This window comes from Henckelia pumila, chromosome 1 (assembly GCF_033568475.1).
Source record: "Henckelia pumila isolate YLH828 chromosome 1, ASM3356847v2, whole genome shotgun sequence".
Lineage (NCBI taxonomy): Eukaryota > Viridiplantae > Streptophyta > Magnoliopsida > Lamiales > Gesneriaceae > Henckelia > Henckelia pumila.
Window position 1 is genome coordinate 81,549,477 of NC_133120.1, and position 26,649 is coordinate 81,576,125.

Genomic DNA, 26,649 nt, shown 5'->3' on the forward strand with positions numbered 1-26,649 from the left:
CCGTACTTTGGAGGATATGCTTCGAGCGTGCACTATGGATTTTGGTTCAGCCTGACAGGATCATTTGTCATTGATCGAGTTCGTGTACAACAACAGCTATCATACTAGTATTGGGATGGCACCTTTTGAGGCGTTGTACGGGCGACGTTGTCTTACTACACTCTTATAGGAAGAAGTGGGGGAGTGACAGGCTGAGAGACCGGAGTTTATCCAGCAGGCGGTAGACATTGTTGATCAAATCAAGAAACAGATTAAGACTGCACAGGATCGTCAAGCCAGCTATGCTAATACCAAGCGTAGGCCTTTGCAGTTCGATGTCGAGGAGAAAGTGTTTCTGAGAGTGTCACCTTTTCGCAAAATTCTCAGATTTGGCCTTAAGGGCAAGTTGTCTCCCAGGTTTATCGGTCCATTTGAGATCTTGGAGAGCATTGGCGATTTGGCTTATCGACTAGCTTTGCCACCGCATCTTTCCAGTATTCACGACGTGTTCCACGTATCTCTGTTGCGACGGTATGTGACGGATGAGTCTCATATTCTGCAGCGGTCTGAGGTTCAGGTGAGCAAGGATTTGACTTATGTTGAGAAACCTATTCGTATCCTGGATTATAAGGATAAGGTCTTGCAAAAGAAAGTCATTTCTTTGGTTCTAGTTTAGTGGCAGCGCTGAGGCACTGAAGAAGCTACTTAGGAACTTGAGGACAGGATGTGTGAAGATCATCCTGAGTTGTTTTAATTTCGGTTTGAGTTGTATTCAGTTGTAAACTCTGTAAGCGTTTGACTGGAATAAAGAATGTTTCTGATTTTTGTTTTACATTCAGTACTTAAGATCTGTTTTCGAGGACGAAACATCTTAAGTGGGGGAGAATGTAGTAGCCCGTACCCGAAATCAGTGATTAAGTGTTAATCAATTCATTAATCCTACTAGTTAAGAGTAAACGTGATTAAGGGAACTCTTAATGGGTTAACGGAGCCCGGAATTGGATTCAGAAAACTTGAAAATGGTTTGAGGGTCATCGAGTTCGGAGTCTCCGAAGTCAAGGTTTGGACGGTCCGAAGTCAGGGTTCGGACGATCCGAAGAGTGGTTCGGACGCTCCGAACATGCTGCCGACAGTCATCATGGATGACATCATCATGCTAACGTAAGCAATGACGTAATATCGGGTTCGGACGACCCGAATCCCAGTTCGGATGACCCGAAATCCAGTTCGGACGATCCGAAGTCCGTCTATAAATAGGGGGTGCCGAGCTCATTTTTGAAGTGCACCAATCACCTCTTCTCTCTCGATTCCTTAGCCTTCTAACTCAGATATAGGGAATTCTAGGCATCCCATGGGGAATCCGGAAGTGGCATAGCAATCCAGGCATTGTAGTGAAGCTGTGGCCTAGTTTTGAGGCACTCGACAGCAAAGGGCTAACGACAGACGAAGGTATAGCTTTTGCTTCCTATAAATATTTAGGAGTATGCAATAGCTTAGTTAAGGCTTTTAGAGCACTATAATGATAGTAGTATATTTTGGCAGTGTAGAGCAGACTATAGGCGTGGACCTAGAGTTGGTAGAGCTTGCACTGATTTGAGGTACGATAGTACTGTTCGAGATATCCTGACTGAGTATGCATGTATTATGTGATTGCATGATTTATATGTCATTGATTTATGCTGCATTCATCTGCATATTGAGCTATCTCCTTCGAGATGTATATTAGTAGGGTTGTACCCTATCCTGTTAGTGGATGGACTTCCATCGATTTGGGTCCGGCATATCCACTGGTATATTGGTATGGGAGCCACCTCCTGCAGCGACGGCACAGTGTGCTACATACCAGGGCCCGATCTGTCTCTGTTATCTGATCTTTGACCTCGAGTTATAGGGAGTTCACTTTGCATGCATGTATACTCATACTCTCGTACTGAGCGTTTTATGCTCACGTCTCGTACTTTGTGTTTCTGGACACCCTATTCCATGGGGCAGGTTTGCGATTGGACGAGGCGGGTGGTTCCAGGAGGGGCTAGGCAGCGGTTGGTCAGCTGGAGCTTCGCTTAGGTTTTTATTTTTGTTGTTATCGGATTGATACAACTTTTCTATATGGTTGTATAATCTAATTGGATTTTTACAGATTCATTGCCTTGAGATTGTAGTATTTGTAATGTTTCCGCAGTTTATTCTGATATCTGTTTAATTAAGTTAATTGCATGCCTAAGTTCTGTTTAGTAGGTGATCCGGGTAAGGGTCACTACAGGACAAGGTAATTATAGTAGCATCCTTTATTTGATATTTTTAGAAATAAAAAATCATTCTGTATTATAATTTGTTTATTATTGTAGTTGGTGCTGCCGGTTTTGAAGGAACAAGGAGGCAGTCCAGATAATTGTGAACTCGACAAAACGGTGAAGAAACAAATGGCTGAGATAAAAATGTTGAAACACATTTGTGCACAGTTGAAACGTGAAAGAGTTGGAGCGAAGAGGAAGCTATTTGATGTGAAAGAAAATGTAGTGTTGGAGAAGAAAGTTGCTCGAAATCGCAAAGGAAAGGATGTTGTAGTTGACAATGATCCGAGTTCTGATGACGGTGTTGATGGGGCCGATAAGACAATTGAAGAAGAAGAGTTGATTTTGAGACATGACCAAGGTGGTAATTTTTTTTATTTTTTTGATGTGCCTATCCATAATTCTGTTGATTACTCGTTGAAGGAAAAAAAGGCAGATGATGACCAATGGTTACGAGCAAAAGTGTTGGTTTATCTGAAAATGTGAATGAAGAAGGTGAGGTTGTTCAGAAATTGGTTGAGACCAAAATTCCAGATATTTGTGAATTTAAGAAGGGTGAAGATGTATGTGCTGATGGATTGGATAAGGAAAAGAGTGTGGCTTGTGTCAAATTTGAGATGAAAGAAGTATAGGTGTTGATGACTTGAGGGATGAAAAAGGTGTTGTTGGTGCTGAGCTTGAGAGGGATAAAAATGAAGAAAGTGGTGACATGGAAATGGAAAAAATCAAAGCCGATGGAGAGAATTCTCTTAACGGATCATGTGACGGTATTAGTGAAGATCTAAATGAGATTGATATGAAACGACCCTAATTCTATAATTAATAAATAAATATGCGGAAATTTTTTTTTTTATACTTACTAAATAAAATATGTACATATATGCCCATACATATATGCACAGAATAAAAAGATTTAAAAATAAATAAATAAATAATTAAATACTTAAATAAAAATGCATTCTTTAAATAAAATAAATATCTGAGTCAAACATTTAATTAAAAATACTGCATAAGAAAAATGATGTAAAATTTGCATGCACTGAAATATTCAAATAAAATATTCAAAACTCACAACCACTGAAAAATAATATAAAATGTGTAACGCGCTGACATAATCAGAAACATGCATGTGACTCAGACATCTATCACGGTCACGGGGTCACTGCATGTTCGCTCATAGGTCCTCGCCGCCGGTAGGAGCTACATCATCCTCTACGAACTCACCTGCACCATACCAGTGTAGTGAGCCTAGAGGCCCAACATGCTAACATAACAAGGGTTTAAAATAATTTAAAACAATTAAATACTAATACATACATATACATAAATGAGCATGCTTGAAAATATCATAACATAACATAACTTAACTTAACTTAACTTAAATAACATAATACATAAACATTGTTGAGCAATTAATTTTCTAACATCGCATGGTTGTATCCGTAGTGTAACCTTAAATCATACATTAAATACTGATCAGCGTGGAAACCAACGTACGTGGCGGTGACGAATCACCTCTTAAATTGGCAGTAAACTGCCCTTCAATAGTTCACATATGGGAACGAATCCCCCTTAAATTGTCACACTACTTCAACTTTCAACATAAAATATTTTATTATTGCTCAACCTTAAACATTTAATTATGCATAAAATTATTTCATGAATGCATGTACTTAAATGAAATGTGTGTCCTTCATATATATTTAATTTAATTTCTTACTAACATATAAATATTAAAATAACTTCAATGCATAAAAATAATTAAATATATAATCAGGACACATGCAAATTTCTCATGGATGGTCCTGGACTGCTGGCCCTAACACTCAAGCCCAATTACTTAAATCTGGCCCATTAAAATACTTAAGCCCAATAAAATTGTTCTAAGCCCAATTAAAATAATTTAAAGCCCATAAAACATTCTAAGCCCAATAACAACTTAAACTGGCCCAATGGGCCCAAAAGCCCAAAGACTGGCCCATTAACTTTTATGGGCTCAAAAGCTCATGAAATTAATGGACTAACTTAATTATAATTTTAAAAGCCCAAATAAAATTATTTGGGAGTCCAAATAATTTTATTTCTAATTAATTGGCCCAAAAACCAATTAATTCATTAAATACTTTAAAAATAAAAAGACTCGAGCCCGGCCCACCGAACCCGGACTCGGACCCACTTAACCCGACCCACTACCCTACTGACCCGACCCGGACCACACCTAAAAACCCTAGCCCGAACCCAACACCCCAACCCTCTTCCCTTGCCGCGCCGCACGGGCAGCAGGCCTTCATAGCCTGCTGCCACCCCGCTCCGGCCACGATCGACCGGAGCGCCGCCGGCAGGACCTTCCCAGTGTCCTGTCGGTTCGAACCATACCCTGGCTCGAGCCCCATGCACCCAGCCCTACGAACCCGCGTCTCTCTTCCAAAAACCCTACCTGCGCACCTCCTCTCGGCTGAACTGCTCCAGCCATGGTTCTAGGCTCGTTTGGCTCGAACCACTCGAGCCAATCCAGCCTAGACCCCTTCTACACAACCTCCTAGACCCGGCCAGCAGCTAGACTCGCACCCATGGCATCAAAACGTGGACATGAATCATGAAAACAAGTAACCTTGGGCATAAACCGAACACTCGAATCATTTTCTGAAAAAAATTTGAAAGTTTTGATGCATACACAATCCACACAATATCATATCTGATAGGTACAAAAAAATTGGAAGAAAATCATGCCTTTCACCGAAAATGAAGAGAAAAACGGGCGTGGGACGACTCCGGGACGACGAACGATGAACAACCCTTCGAAACTTACAGAAGTCGAGCTATGGAGTCACCTTGGCTTTGGTTCGAGGAAGAAGATGAAGATGGAGGAGAGGGAGGCGGCTAAGAGCTTTTGGTCGATGGGTTTTGGGGTAGATTAGGTTAGAGTTTTATTTTAATTAAAATAGGTTTTAGGATAATTAAAAGTTTTAAATATAAAACCTAAAATTTTAAAACTCTAAATAAAAGTTAATATCTGATAATTTAAGTTAAACATATGAAAATCCCGAAATTATAAATTTAGGGAATTTTAAAAATACTAAAAAGTCAATATTTTGGCTTATTTTGAATAAAAATGGGCTCCTAAAATTATATAAAATTAAATACTAAAAATTTTGAGGTAATAAAACTCAAAATAATATTTTAGGGCTCTAAAAAGGCTCATGAAATCAATTGGCTAGAAAGTTGTCATCTCGTCTGTCCACGGTCCCGTCTACGCGATAAAATAATTAAAATACTAAAAATCATAAAAATCACTAATTATGGGTTAAATGCTTAAAAATAAATTAAATCATGCACAAATAATTCACATAATTATTTAACCCATAAATCTAAAATTTAAATAATTAAATACCCTAATTATGCATGCGGATTTACGTATTTAAAATACCGGGTGTTACATGATAAGTTGTTGGATAATATTGCCAACTCTCTCCAAGATCTCGAATGACCCTATATACCTCGGATTAAGCTTGCCTCTCCGGCCAAAACGCACTACTCCCTTCATAGGTGACACCTTCAGGAATACGTGATCACCTACAGCGAACTCCAAATCTCGTCGTCTGGCATCTGCATAACTCTTCTGCCGACTCTGAGCAGTCCTCATCCGATCTCGAATCTGATTCACAATGTCAGCCGTCTGCTGCACAATCTCAGGACCCAATAAAATCCGCTCACCAACCTCATCCCAATGCACAGGAGATCTGCATCTCCTCCCATACAATGCTGCATAAGGAGCCATACCTATAGACGACTAAAATCTGTTGTTATAGGTAAACTCCACTAATGGCAGTCTAGTCTCCCAAGAGCCCCGAAAATCAATGACACAAGCTCTCAGAAGATCCTCGAGAACCTGGATCACCCTCTCAGACTGACCATCTGTCTGGGGATGAAATGCTGTACTGAACAAAAGCCTCGTCCCCAAAGCCGTGTGCAGACTCTTCCAAAATGCAGATGTGAATCTCGGATCTCTGTCTGACACAATAGACACTGGTATGCCATGCAGTCTAACAATCTCTCTGATGTAAAGCTCTGCATACTGTGTCAAAGAATAAGTAGTCCTCACCGGCAAGAAATGAGCTGACTTGGTGAGTCTATCCACAATCACCCAAATCGCTGTGCAACCTCTGGCACTCCTCGGTAATCCAACCACAAAGTCCATCGTAATATTCTCCCATTTCCATTCCGGAATAGGAAGAGGTCTAAGAAGTCCTGCTGGACGCTGATGCTCTGCCTTGACTTGCTGACAAGTCAAACACTCTGACACCACTCTCTCGATGTCACTCTTCATTCCGGGCCACCAATACAATAGCTGCAAATCTTTGTACATCTTCGTACTTCCGGGGTGAATGGAGTACGGAGATGTGTGAGCCTCTGCTAAAATCTCAGCTCTCAACTGATCGACGTTCGGTACCCACATCCTACCACGGTACTGAACGATACCATCCTCCACTGTATACAAGAGGTTACCCCGAGCCTCATCTCTCTGTCTCCATCGCTGCAACTCCTCATCAGTAGACTGTCCCTCTCTAATCCGATCTCGCAGAACTGGCTGCACCGTCAACACTGACAAGCTCGGTGCATGGCCACTCGGATAACACTCCAAGCCAAATCTCTGAATCTCGCTCTGTAGTGGTAACTGTACGGTCAAACATGATACCACTGACGACTTCCGACTCAAAGCATCGGCCACTACATTAGCTTTACCCGGATGGTAGCTAATGTCACAGTCATAGTCCTTCACCAACTCCAACCATCTGCGCTGTCTCATGTTCAACTCCTTCTATGTGAAGAAGTACTTGAGACTCTTGTGATCTGTGAAAATCTTGCACTTCTCGCCATACAGATAGTGCCTCCAGATTTTCAAAGCGAAAACCACTGCTGCCAACTCCAAGTCATGCGTCGGATAATTCTGCTCATGAATCTTCAGCTACCTCGACGCATACACAATAACCTTACCACATTGCATAAGCACTGCGCCTAAACCTAGTTTAGACGCGTTGGTGTACACCACTAACTCCTCGTGTGGTACTGTCATCGCTAACACTGGTGCAGTAGTGAGTGCTTCCTTCAGCTGATCGAAGCTCCTCTGACAGTCTGAACTCCAGATAAACTTCGCATTCTTCTTGGTCAAGGAAGTCAAGGGTACTGCAATAGAGGAAAAACCCTTGATGAACTTCCTATAATATCCTGTCAAATCCAAGAAACTGCGAATCTCCGAAGCATTCTTTGGAACACCCCAATTCTGCACTGCCTCAACCTTAGACTGATCAACTGCAATCCCATCTCTCGAAATAATGTGGCCAAGAAATGCCACCTGCTCAAGCCAAAACTCGCACTTGCTGAACTTGGCATACAACCGATGCTCCCTCAAAGTCTGCAAGGCTGTCTGAAGATGCTGTCTATGCTCCTCGATGCTCCTAGAATAGATCAAAATATCATCAATGAAGACTATGATGAACTGATCTAAATACGGCTGAAAGACTCGGTTCATGAGATCCATGAAAACCGCTGGAGTATTGGTCATCCCAAACGGCATCACTAAGAACTCGTAATGCCCATATCGTGTCCTGAAAGCAGTCTTTGACACATCTGCATCTCTAACACGCAACTGATGATAACCAGATCGCAGGTCGATCTTGGAGAACACTGAAGCTCCCTGCAACTGGTCAAATAAATCCTCTATCCTCGGCAGTGGATACTTGTTCTTCACTGTGACCCTGTTGAGCTCTCGGTAATCGATGCATAGTCTCATACTGCCATCCTTCTTCTTCACAAATAACACCGGAGCTCCCCACGGAGAAAAGCTAGGACGAACAAAGCCTTTCTCTAACAACTCCTGAATCTGATCCTTCAACTCTTTCATCTCGGTAGGATCAAGTCTGTACGGTGCCTTAGAGATAGGCACGGTGTCTGGCACTAAGTCGATGCTGAACTCCACCTCTCTCACTGGTGGAATTCCGGCAACATCCTCCGGAAAGACATCCGGAAAGTCACGAACCACCTCTATCTCTGATAATGAGCTGCTAGATGGCTCTGAAGTCGTGACAATACTCGCTAGAAACCCCTGGCAACCCCGTCTCAACAACTTCCTCGCCTGAATAAGAGATATCACCTGAGGAATATCACTGCTCTGAGATGCATGAAAAGTGAACGGGTCGCCCATTGTAGGTCTCACTGACACTGATCTCAGACGAAAATCAATCGAAGCTCCATTGACTGTCAACCAGTCCATGCCCAAAATCAAATCGAATCCACTCAATGGCAAAACTACTACATCTGCTCGAATGGAGTGTCCCTGCAGCTCCAACTCCAGTCCTCGAATAACCTTCGAGGTAGAAATAATCTGCCCTGACGGCATAGTAACATCATACCCACTGTCACTACTCTCAGGTGTGATGCCTACCTGCCTGATAAACTCCAGGGAGTTAAACGAATACGTAGCCCCTGAATCTAGCAACGCAAACGTGGAGTTGCCTCCAACTAGAATTCTCCCTGCACGCAGAAAATTCCCAACAGTTTCATACCACTACTAAATTTTCCCCAACGAGTCACTACTAATTCTTAATTCTAATCACAAGTAAAACATGCTTCCTATTCTAACATGCAGTTAAATAACCCAAATAACAATAATTCCAAATTAAAGACTAAATTTTTAACCAAAGGAAAATTATTAAAATGCTAGGGATAAGATATACCGGTGATCAAGGAGGTGTCTGGATCTACCTCCTCGGCCTGCATCACAAACACCCTACCAGCGGTGTTCTTCTTCCTCGGGCAGTTAGCTATCTGATGCCCTGGCTCCCTACAGTGGTAGCAAACTCCTGCTCCCAATAGACAAGGTCCCGAATGCATCTTCTGGCACTTCGGGCAAGTAGGATAAGCTATGGCATTAGGGGCCCCGCCCCTCTGCTGCTGCGTCCTCTGCTGCTGTGGCCTCTGCTGTGGATTCGGGCCCTTAGCCGGCCCTGTATACTGCTTCTTCGCAGGAGGCTGCGAAGATGGCCGCTGATACCCAGCCTGAAACTGCCTCTTCCCTTGCTGCTCTCTCTGAATCTCTCTCCGACCCTCCTCGGAACGCAAGGCTCTACTGACTGCAGACTCATAAGTAAGGACGTCTGCCATGCGAACATCATGCTTGATGTCCGCCTTCAAACCCTCCACAAACTGCCTCAACTTCTCTGGTGGACTATCTGAAATCAGAGGCACAAAGTGACAGCCCCTCTCGAACTGTCTCATATACTCAACCACTGTCTTGTCCCCCTGACGGAGACTCATAAACTCACGGATCATGCGACTGCGCACATCCTCAGTGAAGTACTTGGCGTAGAAGATACGCCTAAACTCTGCCCATGTCAGTGTAGGAAGGTGAACTCCCCTGGCAGCACCCTCCCACCAAAGCGCTGCGTCACCCCTCAGCATGTACGTCGCACAGTTCACCCTGTCGGTGTCTGTGATCCCCATATAAGCAAAGATGGACTCCAGAGAGCGAATCCATCCCTCAGCCACCAAAGGATCGGTGGTACCAACAAACTCCTTGGGTCCCTTCTTCTGGAACCTCTCAGCAACGTCCTCCTCATGGGACAACCTGGGACGAGTAGCCTGCTGCTCTAACAGAGCAGTAATCCCTGCCATCATATTCGCATTGACCTGCTCCAATGCTGCTAGAGGGTTCTGCGGAGGTGGAGGTGGAGGTGTAGGTGAAGATCCCCCACGTCTGTTCATCGGTCTGGGAGGCACATATTTCTTTACGTAAATCGCCATGCATAACTAAGTTGTTTAAAATTAATGCTAACTTAAATTCTAAAAATTAAATCATGCTATAAACACTTAAAACTTACAGACCGGTAGCATGGATTTCTGAGCTCGCATAGCAGTAATGACCCCTCCGAGGACCGTGCTTTGATACCAACTGAAACGACCCTAACTCTATAATTAATAAATAAATATGCGGAAATTTTTTTTTTATACTTACTAAATAAAATATGTACATATATGCCCATACATATATGCACAGAATAAAAAGATTTAAAAATAAATAAATAAATAATTAAATACTTAAATAAAAATGCATTCTTTAAATAAAATAAATATCTGAGTCAAACATTTAATTAAAAATACTGCATAAGAAAAATGATGTAAAATTTGCATGCACTGAAATATTCAAATAAAATATTCAAAACTCACTACCACTGAAAAATAATATAAAATGTGTAACGCGCTGACATAATCAGAAACATGCATGTGACTCAGACATCTATTACTACGGGGTCACTGCATGTTCGCTCATAGGTCCTCGCCGCCGGTAGGAGCTACATCCTCTTCTACGAACTCACCTGCACTATACCAGTGTAGTGAGCCTAGAGGCCCAACATGCTAACATAACAAGGGTTTAAAATAATTTAAAACAATTAAATACTAATACATACATATACATGAATGAGCATGCTTGAAAATATCATAACATAACATAACTTAACTTAACTTAACTTAAATAACATAATACATAAACATTGTTGAGCAATTAATTTTCTAACATCGCATGGTTGTATCCGTAGTGTAACCTTAAATCATACATTAAATACTGATCAGCGTGGAAACCAACATACGTGACGGTGACGAATCACCTCTTAAATTGGCAGTAAACTGCCCTTCAATAGTTTACATATGGGAACGAATCCCCCTTAAATTGTCACACTACTTCAACTTCCAACATAAAATATTTTATTATTGCTCAACCTTAAACATTTAATTATGCATAAAATTATTTCATGAATGCATGTACTTAAATGAAATGTGTGTCCTTCATATATATTTAATTTACTTTTTCTTACTAACATATAAATATTAAAATAACTTCAATGCATAAAAATAATTAAATATATAATCAGGACACATGCAAATTTCTCATGGATGGTCCTGGACTGCTGGCCCTAACACTCAAGCCTAATTACTTAAATCTGGCCCATTAAAATACTTAAGCCCAATAAAATTTATCTAAGCCCAATTAAAATAATTTAAATCCCATAAAACATTCTAGGCCCAATAACAACTTAAACTGGCCCAATGGGCCCAAAAGCCCAAAAACTGGCCCATTAACTTTTATGGGCTCAAAAGCTCATGAAATTAATGGACTAACTTAATTATAATTTTAAAAGCCCAAATAAAATTATTTGGGAGTCCAAATAATTTTATTTCTAATTAATTGGCCCAAAAACCAATTAATTCATTAAATACTTTAAAAATAAAAAGACTCGAGCCCGGCCCACCGAACCCGGACCCGGACCCACTTAACCCGACCACTACCCTACAGACCCGACCCGGACCACACCTAAAAACCCTAGCCCGAACCCAACACCCCAACCCTCTTCCCTTGCCGCGCCGCACGAGCAGCAGGCCTTCATAGCCTGCTGCCACCCCGCTCCGGCCACGACCGACCGGAGCGCCGCCGGCAGGACCTTCCCAGGGTCCTGCCGGTTCGAACCATACCCTGGCTCAAGCCCCATGCACCCAGCCCTACGAACCCGCGTCTCTCTTCCAAAAACCCTACCTGCGCACCTCCTCTCGGCCGAACTGCTCCAGCCATGGTTCTAGGCTCGTTTGGCTCGAACCACTCAAGCCAATCCAGCCTAGACCCCTTCTACACAACCTCCTAGACCCGGCCAGCAGCTAGACTCGCACCCATGGCATCAAAACGTGGACATGAATCATGAAAACAAGTAACCTTGGGCATAAACCGAACACTCGAATCATTTTCTGAAAAAAATTTGAAAGTTTTGATGCATACACAATCCACACAATATCATATCTGATAGGTACAAAAAAATTGGAAGAAAATCATGCCTTTCACCGAAAATGAAGAGAAAAACGGGCGTGGGACGACTCCGGGACGACGAACGATGAACAACCCTTCGAAACTTACAGAAGTCGAGCTATGGAGTCACCTTGGCTTTGGTTCGAGGAAGAAGATGAAGATGGAGGAGAGGGAGGCGGCTAAGATCTTTTGGTCGATGGTTTTTGGGGTAGATTAGGTTAGAGTTTTATTTTAATTAAAATAGGTTTTAGGATAATTAAAAGTTTTAAATATAAAACCTAAAATTTTAAAACTCTAAATAAAATTTAAAATCTGATAATTTAAGTTAAACATATGAAAATCCCGAAATTATAAATTTAGGGAATTTTAAAAATACTAAAAAGTCAATATTTTGGCTTATTTTGAATAAAAATGGGCTCCTAAAATTATATAAAATTAAATACTAAAAATTTTGAGGTAATAAAACTCAAAATAATATTTTAGGGCTCTAAAAAGGCTCATGAAATCAATTGGCTAGAAAGTTGTCATCTCGTCTGTCCACGGTCCCGTCTACGCGATAAAATAATTAAAATACTAAAAATCATAAAAATCACTAATTATGGGTTAAATGCTTAAAAATAAATTAAATCATGCACAAATAATTCACATAATTATTTAACCCATAAATCTAAAATTTAAATAATTAAATACCCTAATTATGCATGCGGATTTACGTATTTAAAATACCGGGTGTTACATGATAAGTTGTTGGATAATATTGTAACAAAAGTGGTTAAAGATAATAATGTTTCTGCGGGTGATATTTCAACCAATGTGGTTGAAAGTCGTATTGATGAGGATACTTCAGACAAAAGTGGTGGGCTGGACGAGACTGACGATAATTCTGAGAAGGTTGAGAAAGTCATTAATTTCCAATCTTCTATTATCGATAATGTCAGAACGAGGGGTGATCGGGTAAAGAAAAGAAAACCGTCAATGTTCGTGACTCCACCCAGTACCACGCCAAAGAGGAAGGGAAAAAAAAAGGTGTGACTTTGATAGGAACCTATTTTAACCTTGATTATTTGATATTGAAGTCCTATATTTTAATTCTTGGAAATCTTTATTGTTTTTTACCATCTTTGTGTATTTTGGCGTAGACAAATAAAGTAATTGATGTTGAGGAGCTACCTGATAACGACTTGAGTAAGGCTTGGACTGGTGAATATCAAGGTAGAACAGATTTCTGTAGACATGAAGAAGCCACTGACGATGAAAAAAATTTGCTGACAGAATATCTTTCGAGTGATGACATAGCGTATGACTTTTTATCTGAAAGATCGTGTATTTTTTTAAAAAAAATTTTGGGATCTTTTTTGAATACAAAATAATTCTTATTTTCTTGTAGTGTTGATGTTTGACAAGACAAAATTTTCCATTTACCAGGGTCCGTTTTTTGTGATTTCTTGTTTGGTAAGCTTGTTAGTCATGAGATTATAAATGTTCAAATGCGCATGATGGAAAAATACAGTGTGTATAATGCAAATGAAATATTTTGCATGGATACTTTGGTGCAGGTTAGTAAAATTTAAATGTTTTATGTTTGATATACTATACACTTGAGTTAGTTTTTCAATTTTCTTAATCTTTTGTTTGCAGGCAGAATTGTTTGAGCACCTCAAAAAATTTGGGAAAAAAATGAAGGTTCAAAACAATGATTACGGCTCCTTTTTTCGCGACTCTCTTCTGCCTCGAAGTTATTTTTGCAGAAAATGAATGGTGATTTGTTTAAGAGATGCAAATACCTCATTTTTCCAATCAATAGCAGAGTACATTGGTTTCTGCTAGTGTTTCATGCAAAAGAAGGGATATTCAAAATGTGGAATTCACTTCCCGATTCGTTCAGCCTAGGGGCATGTAGAACTTTGGTGAGTCTTCGTTGTGTCATGTTATGTGAATTGTATAAATGTATTTTGATAATATTTATCTTTGAAGGCACGTTTTTTGGTTGGTTGGGTTCGTCATCATTCAAATTTCATCATACCCGACTCTGATGTGTTGAGGGAGCGTATGCGTCATCAAGGCAAAACACTTGACTGTGGTGTTTATGCATGTATGTGGGTAGAGTGTCTAGCCCGTGACTCAGATGAAATGTGGACATATCAAAAGACTGTGAAGATGGACACCTACCGTGCAAGAGTAGCTGCAAGTATTTTATGTCACGAAAGGGGAATGCTGAAAAACAACTTTGATTAACATGTATAATATTTCTATGCTTTTATGGTTTATGGAGATACAATACGTAAGTATGTTTAAATTATTTTGTAAAACTCTATTTGGGATGAAACAAGTTGGATTAAACTCATATTTTGTCAAATTCAATTTAGGATAAAAGTATCATGGATTTAGAAAAATTAAGAAGAAATGGTAAATAACTCAGAATCATGTACTTTAATACCACTAATCATATAGAATATGGTTAGTGAGTTCTGGCACAACTAGTACTCGGTAATAGGACACATTGGATTTAATCGAGCACAATTTGTCCCAAATTTGAGGACTATCATTTGGGTCATCGAGATCAGTCTCTCTTAGTGAAATTTATATCGGGTCTAAATGTCAGATATTTGGAACAACCCAAGACATATTCAAAATAATTTGTTCGATTTAAGGCACAAGATGACATGTCATTGGAACAACTAGTACGCATGGATGAGATAAATATTATTAAATCGAGAACAATGTGTTTCAATTGACCATGAACCAATGAGAGCACCATTTGGGGATGTCCATTGAAACCCAATGTATATAGTAAGGGTATATTGTCCAAAATCCTAACTCATAACTTGTTTAATATGATGTTTTCTCGTCTTTAAGGACTAACATTTGCTATAATTTCACACATCTTTAAGAACAAGTCAGTGAGAGATCGAGCATAACTAGTACGCATGGATGTGATAAATATTATTAAATCGAGAACAATGTGTTCCAATTGTAGGACAAACATTGTGGGCCATGTGGATCACACACTCCTAGTGAAAGTGTCTTTGGAGCAAAATTTCATGTATTAGGAACAATCTTAGCCTTATAAAGAATAATTTTTTCGATTTGAGGAACAATAAAGCATGCCCATGTTAACATGCACCAAAATCATATACTACACTGCATGACACAAGTGGAGAGGAGTTTTCAATCCTTAGAGATTTATATGAACCAATTTTTTCCAAGTGTTTGTCTAGTAATGTATTGTGCTCTACATTGTCTAAGGTGTAGGAGAAAGACATTGACCATGAACCAATGAGAGCACCATTTGGGGATGTCCATTGACACCCAATGTATATAGTAAGGGTATATTGTCCAAAATCCTAATTCATAACTTGTTTAATATGATGTTTTCTCGTCTTTAAGGACTAACATTTGCTATAATTTCACATATCTTTAAGAACAAGTCAGTGAGGGATCGAGCACAACTAGTACGCATGGATGAGATAAATATTATTAAAGTGAGAACAATGTGTTCTAATTGTAGGACAAACATTGTGGGCTATGTGGATCACACACTCCTAGTGAAAGTGTCTTTGGAGCAAAATTTTATGTATTAGGAACAATCTTAGCCTTATAAAGAATAATCTTTTCGATTTGAGGAACAATAAGGCATGTCCATGTTAACATGCACCAAAATCATATACTACACTGCATGACACAAGTGGAGAGGAGTTTTCAATCCTTAGAGATTGATAAGAACCAATTTTTTCCAAGTGTTTGTCTAGTAATGTATTGTGTTCTACATTGTCTAAGGTGTAGGAGAAAGACATTGATCATGAACCAATGAGAGCACCATTTGGGGATGTCCATTGACACCCAATGTATATAGTAAGAGTATATTGTCCAAAATCCTAACTCATAACTTGTTTAATATGATGTTTTCTCGTCTTTAAGGACTAACATTTGCTATAATTTCACACATCTTTAAGAACAAGTTAGTGAGGGATCGAGCACAACTAGTACGCATAGATGGGATAAATATTATTAAATCGAGAACAATGTGTTCCAATTGTAGGACAAACATTGTGGGCCATGTGGATCACACACTCCTAGTGAAAGTGTCTTTGGAGCAAAATTTCATGTATTATGAACAATCTTAGTCTTATAAAGAATAATCTTTTCGATTTGAGGAACAATAAGGCATGCCCATGTTAACATGCATCAAAATCATATACTACACTGCATGACACAAGTGCACCAAGATGACTAAGGTGTATCGGATCAAAATGTTACATATATGGAACAATCCTTAAATTATGCGGAATGATCTGTTTGATTTATGGAACAAGATGACATGTCACATGTATTTAAATTACTCTTTTAACCCTCACAATAAAACAAAAATAATAAAAAAAAAGACTTTGACTCCCACCTACCCCTCATTATTAAGCTCTGTCGGTACACTTTATCCATTCACTTTTTTTTTCTCGTTTGGTTAGGGTTTTGCTTTTCAAAATAAAATTTCATTCTTCAAGATCGAGCACAATGGAAATGAATATTGCACCACAATGTTTATGTGGTTTCAGAAAAATGATTTTACGAAGAGCGGGACCACGTTCGACCCACCCGGGGGAGCTGTATTATATTTGCCCTCGTGAGATGCAACAAAAAAATCGTTTTTTTTTTGGTAAGATGATTATCACGGTAAATCTCTTCAAAAATCATCAAATTTCAAACCAGACCCAAGTAAGCAAGGTAGAGAGAGCTGCGCATATTCAATGAATCAACAATTTGCATCATCGTCCATCCATGATTCAACAGAACAGTTCAATTACAAGAAGAAGGAGCATTCGTCCTCTGATGTTCTAGACAACCAGTCTACTAGAACAGCCAGGCCCGACCATATCGTAAAAATATGTTGTTATTTTGGTTGCACGTGTTTTGTTTTTGTGCTAATTCTAGCTCTGTTTATTGTAATAATCAGACAATAAGTTATAGATTTATTCAGTTTTATTCCAAATTAAATACAAGTTGTACGAACTACATAACAATTAGTACATTCCATTTGAAAATTTTAAAAGAACGACTAATTTGATTAGTTTGTAACTGGGGAAACATATTTCACTGAAACATCAATGAAAAGAGCATTTCTCAAATTCAAACATTACATAGTAGTCAAATGTGTGGCATAATTGTTTACCACAAAAGCAGTTGGTTTCGGAAGAACATAAGACAACAAAAAATACCTAGAGTACACTACAACCACATATCAAGTTCAAATATCACAACTGTTGATTCCACAAATGCCTCAAACCAAGTTCAATCCTGAAATGCTTCCGCTTGAACGTATATGTCGTCTCGAGGGCAATTCCATGCTCGAACCCCCTTCCAATAATCGCTTTCTCCTGCATATGTGTAGCGCAAAGTAGATTAATTTTTTAATAAAGTCTGTTACAAAATTTTACTAATAAAAAAAAAATGGAAACACAAATTTTTTAAGCAATTACAGCTACTATATAGGTTCTTTGCAACTGCGTCTGTTGTGTCATCTCGTATGACAACGACCGCATGTTGACATACGTGTATTAACTTGCGACGGTATCCTCTTCGTCTACCTACGACCGGGCTGACTACACACACAAGGATCTTGAATTATTTCGGATTCATCAACACATGCCTCACTCGTGTCAAAGGTTGGGATTGGGTTAATAATTCCTTTGTAAACCGCACGATACATCTCGATTTTGAAATACCTGTCACAAAAATCATATAATGACAGCGATTTCGACTCAATGGCAGAGCAGGCGTGCTTGCATGGAATCTTATTGATCTACCAAACTCTACATGAACAAGTTCTATCCGCTAAATCCACGACAAATAATTTTTCACCATCAACAACCTCAAACTTCCAATTACACGAACGATGCACTCTTAATGTTCTTGATTCAATATATACGCTTGAAACAGACTTTTCTTTTCTTGGACTTAATTCCTTATTCATGGATAAAGTTGATTCACGCATTCGGTGCATCATGCTCATTATCTGCACGCGTATGTGATCCACCATACCAACAATAGGCAGATGAAGAGCTGGCCTAACCCAACTATTCCAACACTCGGCAATATTATTATTTATAACACCCCATCTGTTACCAACAAACAATGCATTCGCCCAACTCTGTGGATCAGAATTTAGAATAAACCTTCTAGCAAGTGGCATTGACTCGAATATACTGTTTATATGTTGTTCATATTCTTGGAAGGACGGAGCATACGCAGCTTTCTTGAATACCAAAGACCAATGTTTTTTGTTATGTCTGGGATAACTTCTCAACACCTAAAATGAAGAAAAATAATTTACATTCAGCTTAAAATAATAAAATAGTATGAAAATTTTACAGTACAATTGGTCAAGGATACGTGATTTAGAATTTACCTGTTTTACAAAATTATCCACTAAATGTCTCAAACAATAAGCATGGCCACTCCCAAAAAATAGTTGATTCACTGCCTTGATAATACTAGGATGTCTGTCTGAAAAAAATGTGAACTCGTCGAATGGAATGTATTGATGGGAAAGGAGCACACTTCTCAAATGATAACAAAACCAATCCCAGTTCACATCATTCTTAGCATCTACTACGGCATAGGCAATTGTGAAAAGATCATGTTTTGACATAGCAACTAAGATACATCCTTTATACTTATTCTTTATATGAGTACCATCCAAAAAAATCAATGGCCTACAACCACTAACAAAACCAACAGCACATGCATGAAAACAAATGAACAACCTTCTAAATTTTTTGGTCAAATGATCAATCTCACACTCAACAATACTACCGGGATTAGTCTTTTTAACAGCACTACAGTACCATCGTAATCTATCATAGCATCCTTCATCTGTGCCATGAATATCATGCATCTTCAACTCTTTACCCTTCCAAATTTTGTGGTATTCTAACTCTACCCCAAATTATCTTGCAAGTCCTGCTGCATTGTACAAGGATGATAAGAGGGCTCTCCTCTCAATTTTTTTTTCACAACATTCGCTATCCAATACGCATCAGCTCTAGGATGCCCTCTACTACGCAGATTATTCTCACCACAACTATGCTTCAACATACATTTTCGGATGCCAAAAATATTGTCTGATTTATGTTTCGAACCATAAATTCTCCATTCACAGCTCTTATCAGTACAAATGACAATAAACTTCTCACTGTCATTTTTAACATACACAAATGAACGTCTGGTAGCAACAGAATAGTTTTTCAAACATTTCCTAAATTCAGAAGCACCCTCGAATGTTTGTCTTACACCACGAATGCAATTAACCCAGGCATCTATGGTATTGGAGCAAGGGGCCTTTTCAACCTCGTTATCACTCCTCGACTGCGTGTCTTCCTCATCAACCCTTACCAGTTTAATATACAATTAATAATATGAAAAAGAACAACAACTACAAGAATAAATATAAAATATCTGCCAGATTTGTATTTGTTTCAAATAAATAACGAATTGATAATGTATAAGAACCAATCTACAATATTTAACCCTTCGTTTTTAATTTGTTAAACATGGTACTAAAATATCATCAAAACAGAAGTACGAAATTGTGTTTAATAATAAATAAATGTAATATTTTATCTCCCATCATTCAAGTTGCCGAGGTGTTCGGTTTTTTTCTCTTCCCTCAATTCAATTGTCGTAAGCTTTACACACATATGAAGATGAATCATATTAAGGACATCATCATCATCGTTCAAAGACATAAGCATCTTATGCAATGGAGCTACGTAGTGAAGAATCATGGATTTCGAAGATATTTCTGCACATTTTTTGCCTAGACTCATAAAAATATCCATCAAGCTACAACCACTGAAGATTGAGATGATAAACAATTGATTCTTGTATTTGCAGCAACCCAAAAACGAAAGATTGCAAGGACCACTTCCAGATTCCATTTTCAAGCTACAAAAACCAGACACACAATAAAAAATTCAATAAAAATTACAGTAGGATTTAAAACTAAAACCATTATATTGGGAATTAAAACATTACAATGAAGAACAATGAGAAATACCAGCTAATCTATCACAAAATTCCATAAAATGATATGTATTCCCAGTAACAGACATATAAAATTGATATTGTAAGAAAATTTGTAAAATTATTGCAATGCTCCAAATTAAACGCAACCTCTAAAATCATGATAAAATCTCAAAGAATTCCATAAATCATGGATTTCGGAGATATTTCTGCACATTTTTTGTCCAAACTCAAGAAAATATCCATCAAGCTACAACCTTTAAAGATTTAGATGACAAATTTCTTCTTTTATTTACAGCAACCCAAAAACGTAACATTGCTTTAATCACTTTTATATTCCATTTTCAAACTACATAAACACAGGCTCAAAAATCAAAACATGATACACTCATTCATAACACATTACACACAGACAAATACGACATGATAACAACTTCAAGAACAATTACAGTACGTTTTAAAACTAAAACCATTATATTAGGAATTAAAACATTATAATCGAGAACAATAACAAATACCAGCTAATCTATCACAAAATTCCACAAAATGAACAAGATTCCCGGTAACAGACGTGTAAAATAGATATTGTAAGCAAATCTGTAAAATTATCGCAATGCCACAAATTAAACGCAACCTCTAAAATCATAACAGAATCTCAAATAATTCCATCGATTCAGCATTTTAAACACGCACACAATACATCAATTTGGGACAATCTAATGTTCTCCCACGGTTTATAATATTTTAAATCGAAATTAAAACCTTCAAATCTAGGAAAAACTGACTACGAGCACTGAGCACAAGGATTGACGGTTTCTTCAGTCAACGCAGATCTACAAGAAACCCAAGGCGATGGAAGGAAAGTACAAATGGTTCATTAATCCGATCTACAAAGAAAAAGAAGGAAAATTACCGATCGTTCTTACTCTGATCGTTCTTCTTTATCTTTCTGTTTCTTTCTTTTTTCTTTTATTTTCAAATAAGAGTAGAGGGTATTGTGGGGTTATCAAAGAAATTGGGGGTAGTTTGGTCAATTGGTCACAAATAGGGAGCTCAAACATATTGCAGGCATTTGTCAGGGAGGTAGAACACATAAACTCTTACACAGGGACTAAGGAATCATTTGAGATTTCTCATGGGGATTTATCGAGACTTTTTCCTTATTATAATACCCAAAATATAGTTTATGGACAAAATTAAATAATTCAAACAAAATGGACGGTGAAAAGGAAAAGAGAAGGAAAAAAGTTGGAAAAAAATAAAATCTCCATTTTGTTTGAATTATTTATTTTTGTTCATAAACTATATTTTGGGTATGACGATTTCAAAATCTAAACATATTTTTAATAATTTGAATATAAGTTAAAATAGTGTTTGCAATCTCTAAAAATAAGTTATTAAAAAAATTTAACAAATTTTTTAAAGAAAAAAATACATAAAAACTTATTTTAGAGGTTGCAAATTAACACTTATATTTAAATGTAGTGCTAAATTTTTAGTTTTATGTTATATGTTCATGATGAAAATATTATAAATTTTAATTCAAACATTAGCATGTTAAAAATATATTGTTTAAAATTTTATTCATTGACAAAAAAAATTTCACGGTACTCATTGAATTCGAAAATATGATTTGAAGAAATTGTCAAAAATATTATTATTTTAATAATAATATTTAATTTTATAAGCATTATTTAAATTAATATTGTTTCAAAATAAATAAATTTAACCCATGCCAAAACAAATTGAAAAAAAAAATAAAAAAAAAGAAAAAAGAAAATTGGGCGTTGAAACCAAAAGCAAAAACAAATTGAAAAAAAAAAAGAAAAAGAAAAAGGAAAAGGAAAAGGCCAAAACGGCGCCGTTTGGTGCACATCACTATATGCTGTGTTGACCAACACAGCAGAGGATCCGTGCCCAAATCTTACACTTTATAATTGAATTCAATTCACTGTTTTACTTTTATTGATAAAGTTTGCATATCTAACAAGAGGAGTGTTATTCACACACAATCCACAATGTGTTAAATGACTCCACATTTAATTTTTGTAGTAAAATGGACAATTATATCCTTCTATTCAATATTTTACTAATAATAATTCATTAAAAATATCTTATACCAAATTAGAATTTTACGGAGAACAATACAAAGATAATTTTTTTTTTAAATATTACACATTAAAATAATATCAATATAATTTTAATTTATTTTAAGTTATTTATTTTAAGCAAGTGATTTTTCTGTGTGCTTACCTTACCTATAAGTAAAAAAAAAAGATATTTTTTTAATCATATAAAAAATATATAATTATTGAAAAAATATTATTTTAAATGAAATTCTATCTATTATATATATTGTGAATATATTTTGTAATTTTTCAAAATAAAAATACAAAAGAGATTAAAATTAACTGTAAAAAAATTCAAAATTGTTATCCATCAATTTTTTTAAAAAAATTAAGATAATATATATATATATATATATATATCTATTACTATATATTATTATTATATTATTATGTAAGAGCAAGTGGTCTCTTGGTATTGACATCCTCTTGACTTTTGCCCTTCAATGGTTATTTAATTATGAATATGCCATTTTTATTATATTTGTTTGTCATTTCATGAATATTTATTTTTAAAAAAATGTCATTTTTTAATTTCACTATTTATTATTATTTTATTTTCAATTAAAAAAAATAGACAATAGAAGACATGCAACGCGTGCGTCTGGGTACTGGTATATATAAAACATCAGAATAAAAAGTCACTGATTTGAAATTTTATTTTAGTGTATTTTTTTATATTTATGGATACTTATAAATTTAAATTTTTTTTGAATAACTAAAATCCTATATAATTTATTTTAGGAAGGAAGATTACTAATAGTCTAATACATGTTTTGACGGTAAGATTACTAATAAATTTTACTAAAGAAAAGAGAGCAATCGATGGAAGGGTACTATTGTCTATTTTTACAAAAAAAAGTTTAAAATAAATTGTAGTTAACAAATAATAGAATGTAAATAACATTTTCCATCTAACAATTATAAAATTTACATGCACAAAATGTGTGCAAAGTTGTACAAGAATATACATTTTTCTCTTTAAAGGAGAAAAAAAATACTAGATTTTAAAAAGAAACCTAAAACTCAATCAAAACCCAAATAACCAATCTTTATGTCCTTCTGGCCCAAAATATTTAGACCCAAAATTTCAAAGGACGCAGCCTGGCCCAAATTTACCCGACCCAAGATGCCCAAAAAACGATCGCCCCTGAGTCGAAGCTCAACGCCGTTCGCCAGCGATCTGCATCTCCGTCGACCACTTCGGTCGATCTCCATTTCGAAGGCTCCAAAAGGTGAGAATTTGCAACCATTTCTTTGTTTCATGCTCACGATCACAAAATTCCAGGACGCTTAAGCCACCATGATATTTTGATTTCGCGTATATTAATATCCTGCCGTTTCAATGCTGCTTTGTTGATGGTTTGGAGGAATCACGGGACAAGATTACTCTGAAGTCTTCTTCCGACTGATCGCAACTCTGTAGATGATTTGGAGGGCCAATCTGCCACCAAGTTTTTTTTTTTTTTTTTTTTTTATAATGTTCAACTCTCGATGTTGAGATCATGTATTGTTATTTTCTCTTAGGTAAACAGCTCTAGATACGAAAAAACTGGTTCAAATCTTCGGCTTCATTTGATTGGGGGACGACATCGGTAAAAGATTGGAAATGGTCTGCTTTGGGTTGGGTACATATGTTTGGGTCGGGTACATGTTTGTCTACTACAGTTCATTTGATTGTGGGTACATGTTTGTAATAACACAACTGTAGTAGAAGATTGGAAATTGTCTAATTTGGGTTGGGTGTAGCACAATTATTACTTGATCATGAGATGAAAATGTGTACAGTTTTCAATTGTTCTATGTACTTGGTTTTTTTCATAAGACAGCTTGTGTTTAATTCTTTTTGTCACTTCTTGGCATTGATCAGGGTAGAATGGGCCGGAAAGCTGGTACCTTGTATATTAATCCAAAGAAGTTCGGGAATCTTCAAAAACCTTGTATGAGAGAAATGGTTTCGTTTCTTAGTTGTTTGGCTCTAAGCCAGGGCAACGATGGAAAATGTACTCGGCAGAAGTCACTTTTGAGTGCCTGCATGGATGCTCAGGTGAGTTGACACCGGGTTGTTTCATTGTTTGTGCAATGTGAACATTTTATTCAACACTCCGGTAATCAGCTTCATGTCGGAGCTTCTTGCGCTTGACTTACATTTTCTATTCCCTTTCTTCAGACTGCTAATAAAAGAAAGCCTTGGGGTAGCATAAACTATCACTTGCAGAGGCTTAACAGAGGAAGAAAGTAGGAACTGGACTTTGGTTTTGCCCTATGATTATGAGACTGCATCAGCTGGCATCTTCCGCGTTGAAACAAAGCCCCAAGTTTATGTGTTTTTTTTTATGCGAAACTCGTTTACATCAGCTAAATAATATTCTGTTTCTTCACATATTCTTGCTGTTCTTGTTTAAATCCAGTAAATGAACGAACTTCAGATTTTTTTTTGCCAGAGTTTAAAATTTGTTGGACTAATTTAGATATTTAGATGTGAATGGAATTAATTGATTTTGTCCTCCATGTGCTCGGTTTTCATTCATTATGGCAGGCTGTTGGTTGGCCCTCCACATTTATTCTCCAAGCTACCCAGCTGCTTGATGGGCCTTTCCTTGTCCGGCTGCTAGTGCTATGATTGGCCATAATTGATGTAAACTTCCATCTGCCAGCAACTGTCGGTAGCAGCCTTAAAGCCTATATCATGTGAAAGTATGTAGTCCTTCTTCACGAAGAAAAATTATTCGCTTCTGTGTGCACAAAATAATTCCCTCTGCATGAAATATTTCTGCTCATGCATACTTTCCTTCTGTTCTCTCCTTGTTTCCAAGCAGCTGTGCACGCTTCTATATTTTCAGCTTGTGCACCTTGCCTCTGCTCGTGCATGCTGCAGCTCAGTTCACCACCTCAGCTACTATTTTCTTGTCGTCGTTTAATCTTTACCTTCTACGTGATATCGTTACGGTATATATTCAGTTCGCCAAAGTAGTACCTTGGTGCCAGGTGACTACTAGGTTCTGCCGTTGTATCATGGAAAACAGACGTTCGTTGTCATCCTCGAAACACACACCGGAGGGGACGAATCTGTTTTAAGTTTGTTGTCCAAACTAATCATTTGAACTTTTCTTTTGTGTTTCAAATAATTCTTGAAATCCTTATAAGCCGGAGGCAGTTTTTCAATAATAGCTGCCACTTGAAATGTTTCATTTAGCACCATGCCCTCCCTCTGCATGTATATCATGCAAGATTACTTGGAGTTCTTGAACTTGGCTGATCACTGATTAAGAATCGATCATCTTGTAGTCCACGAATCTACCAACAACAAATTTAAAACAGATCCTTCGTCGTTTCGTTACGTGAATCAACTTCAGTTATGGAAGCTTATTCCACTCACTTGAATGCTACAAAGGTTACTCCTCCTGCTGCTACGGTTCCTCTGACCCATGCTGACGGGCCAGAAAAATTTGAAGGATTGAATTTCAAAAGGTGGCAACAAAAGATGTGGTTCTACCTAACCACTTTGAATTTAGCAAAGTTCCTCTCTGAGGATGCTCCCAAATATGTTGAGGGAGATGTGCAGACTACTAGTGCTGTTGATACATGGCACCATTCAGATTTTTTGTGTAGAAATTATATAATGAATGGTTTGGCTGATTCACTATACAACGCATATAGTGAAAAAAAGACAGGCTCGGGAATTATGAGAATCTTTGGTTCTAAAATATAAAACCGAAGATGCCGGGGCTAAGAAGATTATTGCTGGTAGATTCTTGGACTACAAGATGATCGATTAATTAGTGATCAGTCAAGTTCAAGAACTCCAAGTGATCTTGCATGATATACATGCAGAGGGCATGATGCTAAGTGAAACCTTTCAATTGGCAGCTATTATTGAATTCAAGAATTATTTGAAACACAAAAGAAAAAGTTCAAGTGATTAGTTTGGACAACAAAATGTTTATGTTTCTCAAGCTGGAGGGAACTCATGTTCGGGAAATTTGATACAACGATGTAATGAATTCAGCAGATGATGTTTTGTTGGCATGTATTTACCTAATCTGTATAGACATTGTTAATCCCACCAATGGGCTGTGTGAGTTTCTGCAAATAAGTTAATAAATCTAATGTGCCTGCTCGTTTAAGTATCGAGAACATATTGAAGTTTCCTTCATCCACGAATGGCTACCAGATATTCTTCTCTACTCACTTGAAATGGCACCAATTTATCGTCTCCCCGGGGGTGTTATATATAGCTGATGCTCTTCGTCACTAGATCATTAAAACTAGTTTCCTAATCCAGTACACTAACAACTGAGTGGTGGAAATTTTATTGAATTTTCATACAAATGGGGAGAAAATACCAGTCCCATGGGCAAAGCTGATTCCGAATGAAAATTGGAAT

General features: G+C 37.4%; 2 protein-coding genes across 7 annotated transcripts; one reads left to right on the plus strand and one right to left on the minus strand.

The window, feature by feature from the left end:
* Positions 1-17,366: 17,366 nt before the first annotated feature.
* On the minus strand, positions 17,367-18,763 carry LOC140866260 (uncharacterized). The gene is made up of 4 exons (XM_073271216.1): positions 18,521-18,763; positions 17,919-18,421; positions 17,762-17,837; positions 17,367-17,489 (listed from the first exon to the last, which is right to left on the minus strand). Exons 1-4 carry the CDS (start codon positions 18,761-18,763, stop codon positions 17,367-17,369), a joined length of 945 nt encoding a protein of 314 aa, XP_073127317.1.
* Positions 18,764-23,354: 4,591 nt separating this feature from the next.
* LOC140874658 (uncharacterized) lies at positions 23,355-26,401 on the plus strand. Of its 6 annotated transcripts, none has more exons than XM_073278015.1 (5): positions 23,356-23,497; positions 23,790-23,857; positions 24,133-24,309; positions 24,433-24,959; positions 25,082-26,401. In XM_073278015.1, the coding sequence occupies exons 3-4, from the start codon at positions 24,139-24,141 to the stop codon at positions 24,502-24,504; spliced, it is 243 nt and encodes an 80-aa protein (XP_073134116.1). In that variant the 5' UTR covers positions 23,356-23,497; positions 23,790-23,857; positions 24,133-24,138; the 3' UTR covers positions 24,505-24,959; positions 25,082-26,401. The 6 variants fall into 6 exon arrangements, with proteins under 6 accessions (XP_073134114.1, XP_073134116.1, XP_073134113.1 ...); XM_073278012.1 differs by having other exon boundaries at positions 23,357-23,497; positions 23,790-23,945; XM_073278010.1 differs by having other exon boundaries at positions 23,396-23,497; positions 23,633-23,904.
* The last annotated feature ends 248 nt before the right edge of the window (positions 26,402-26,649 follow it).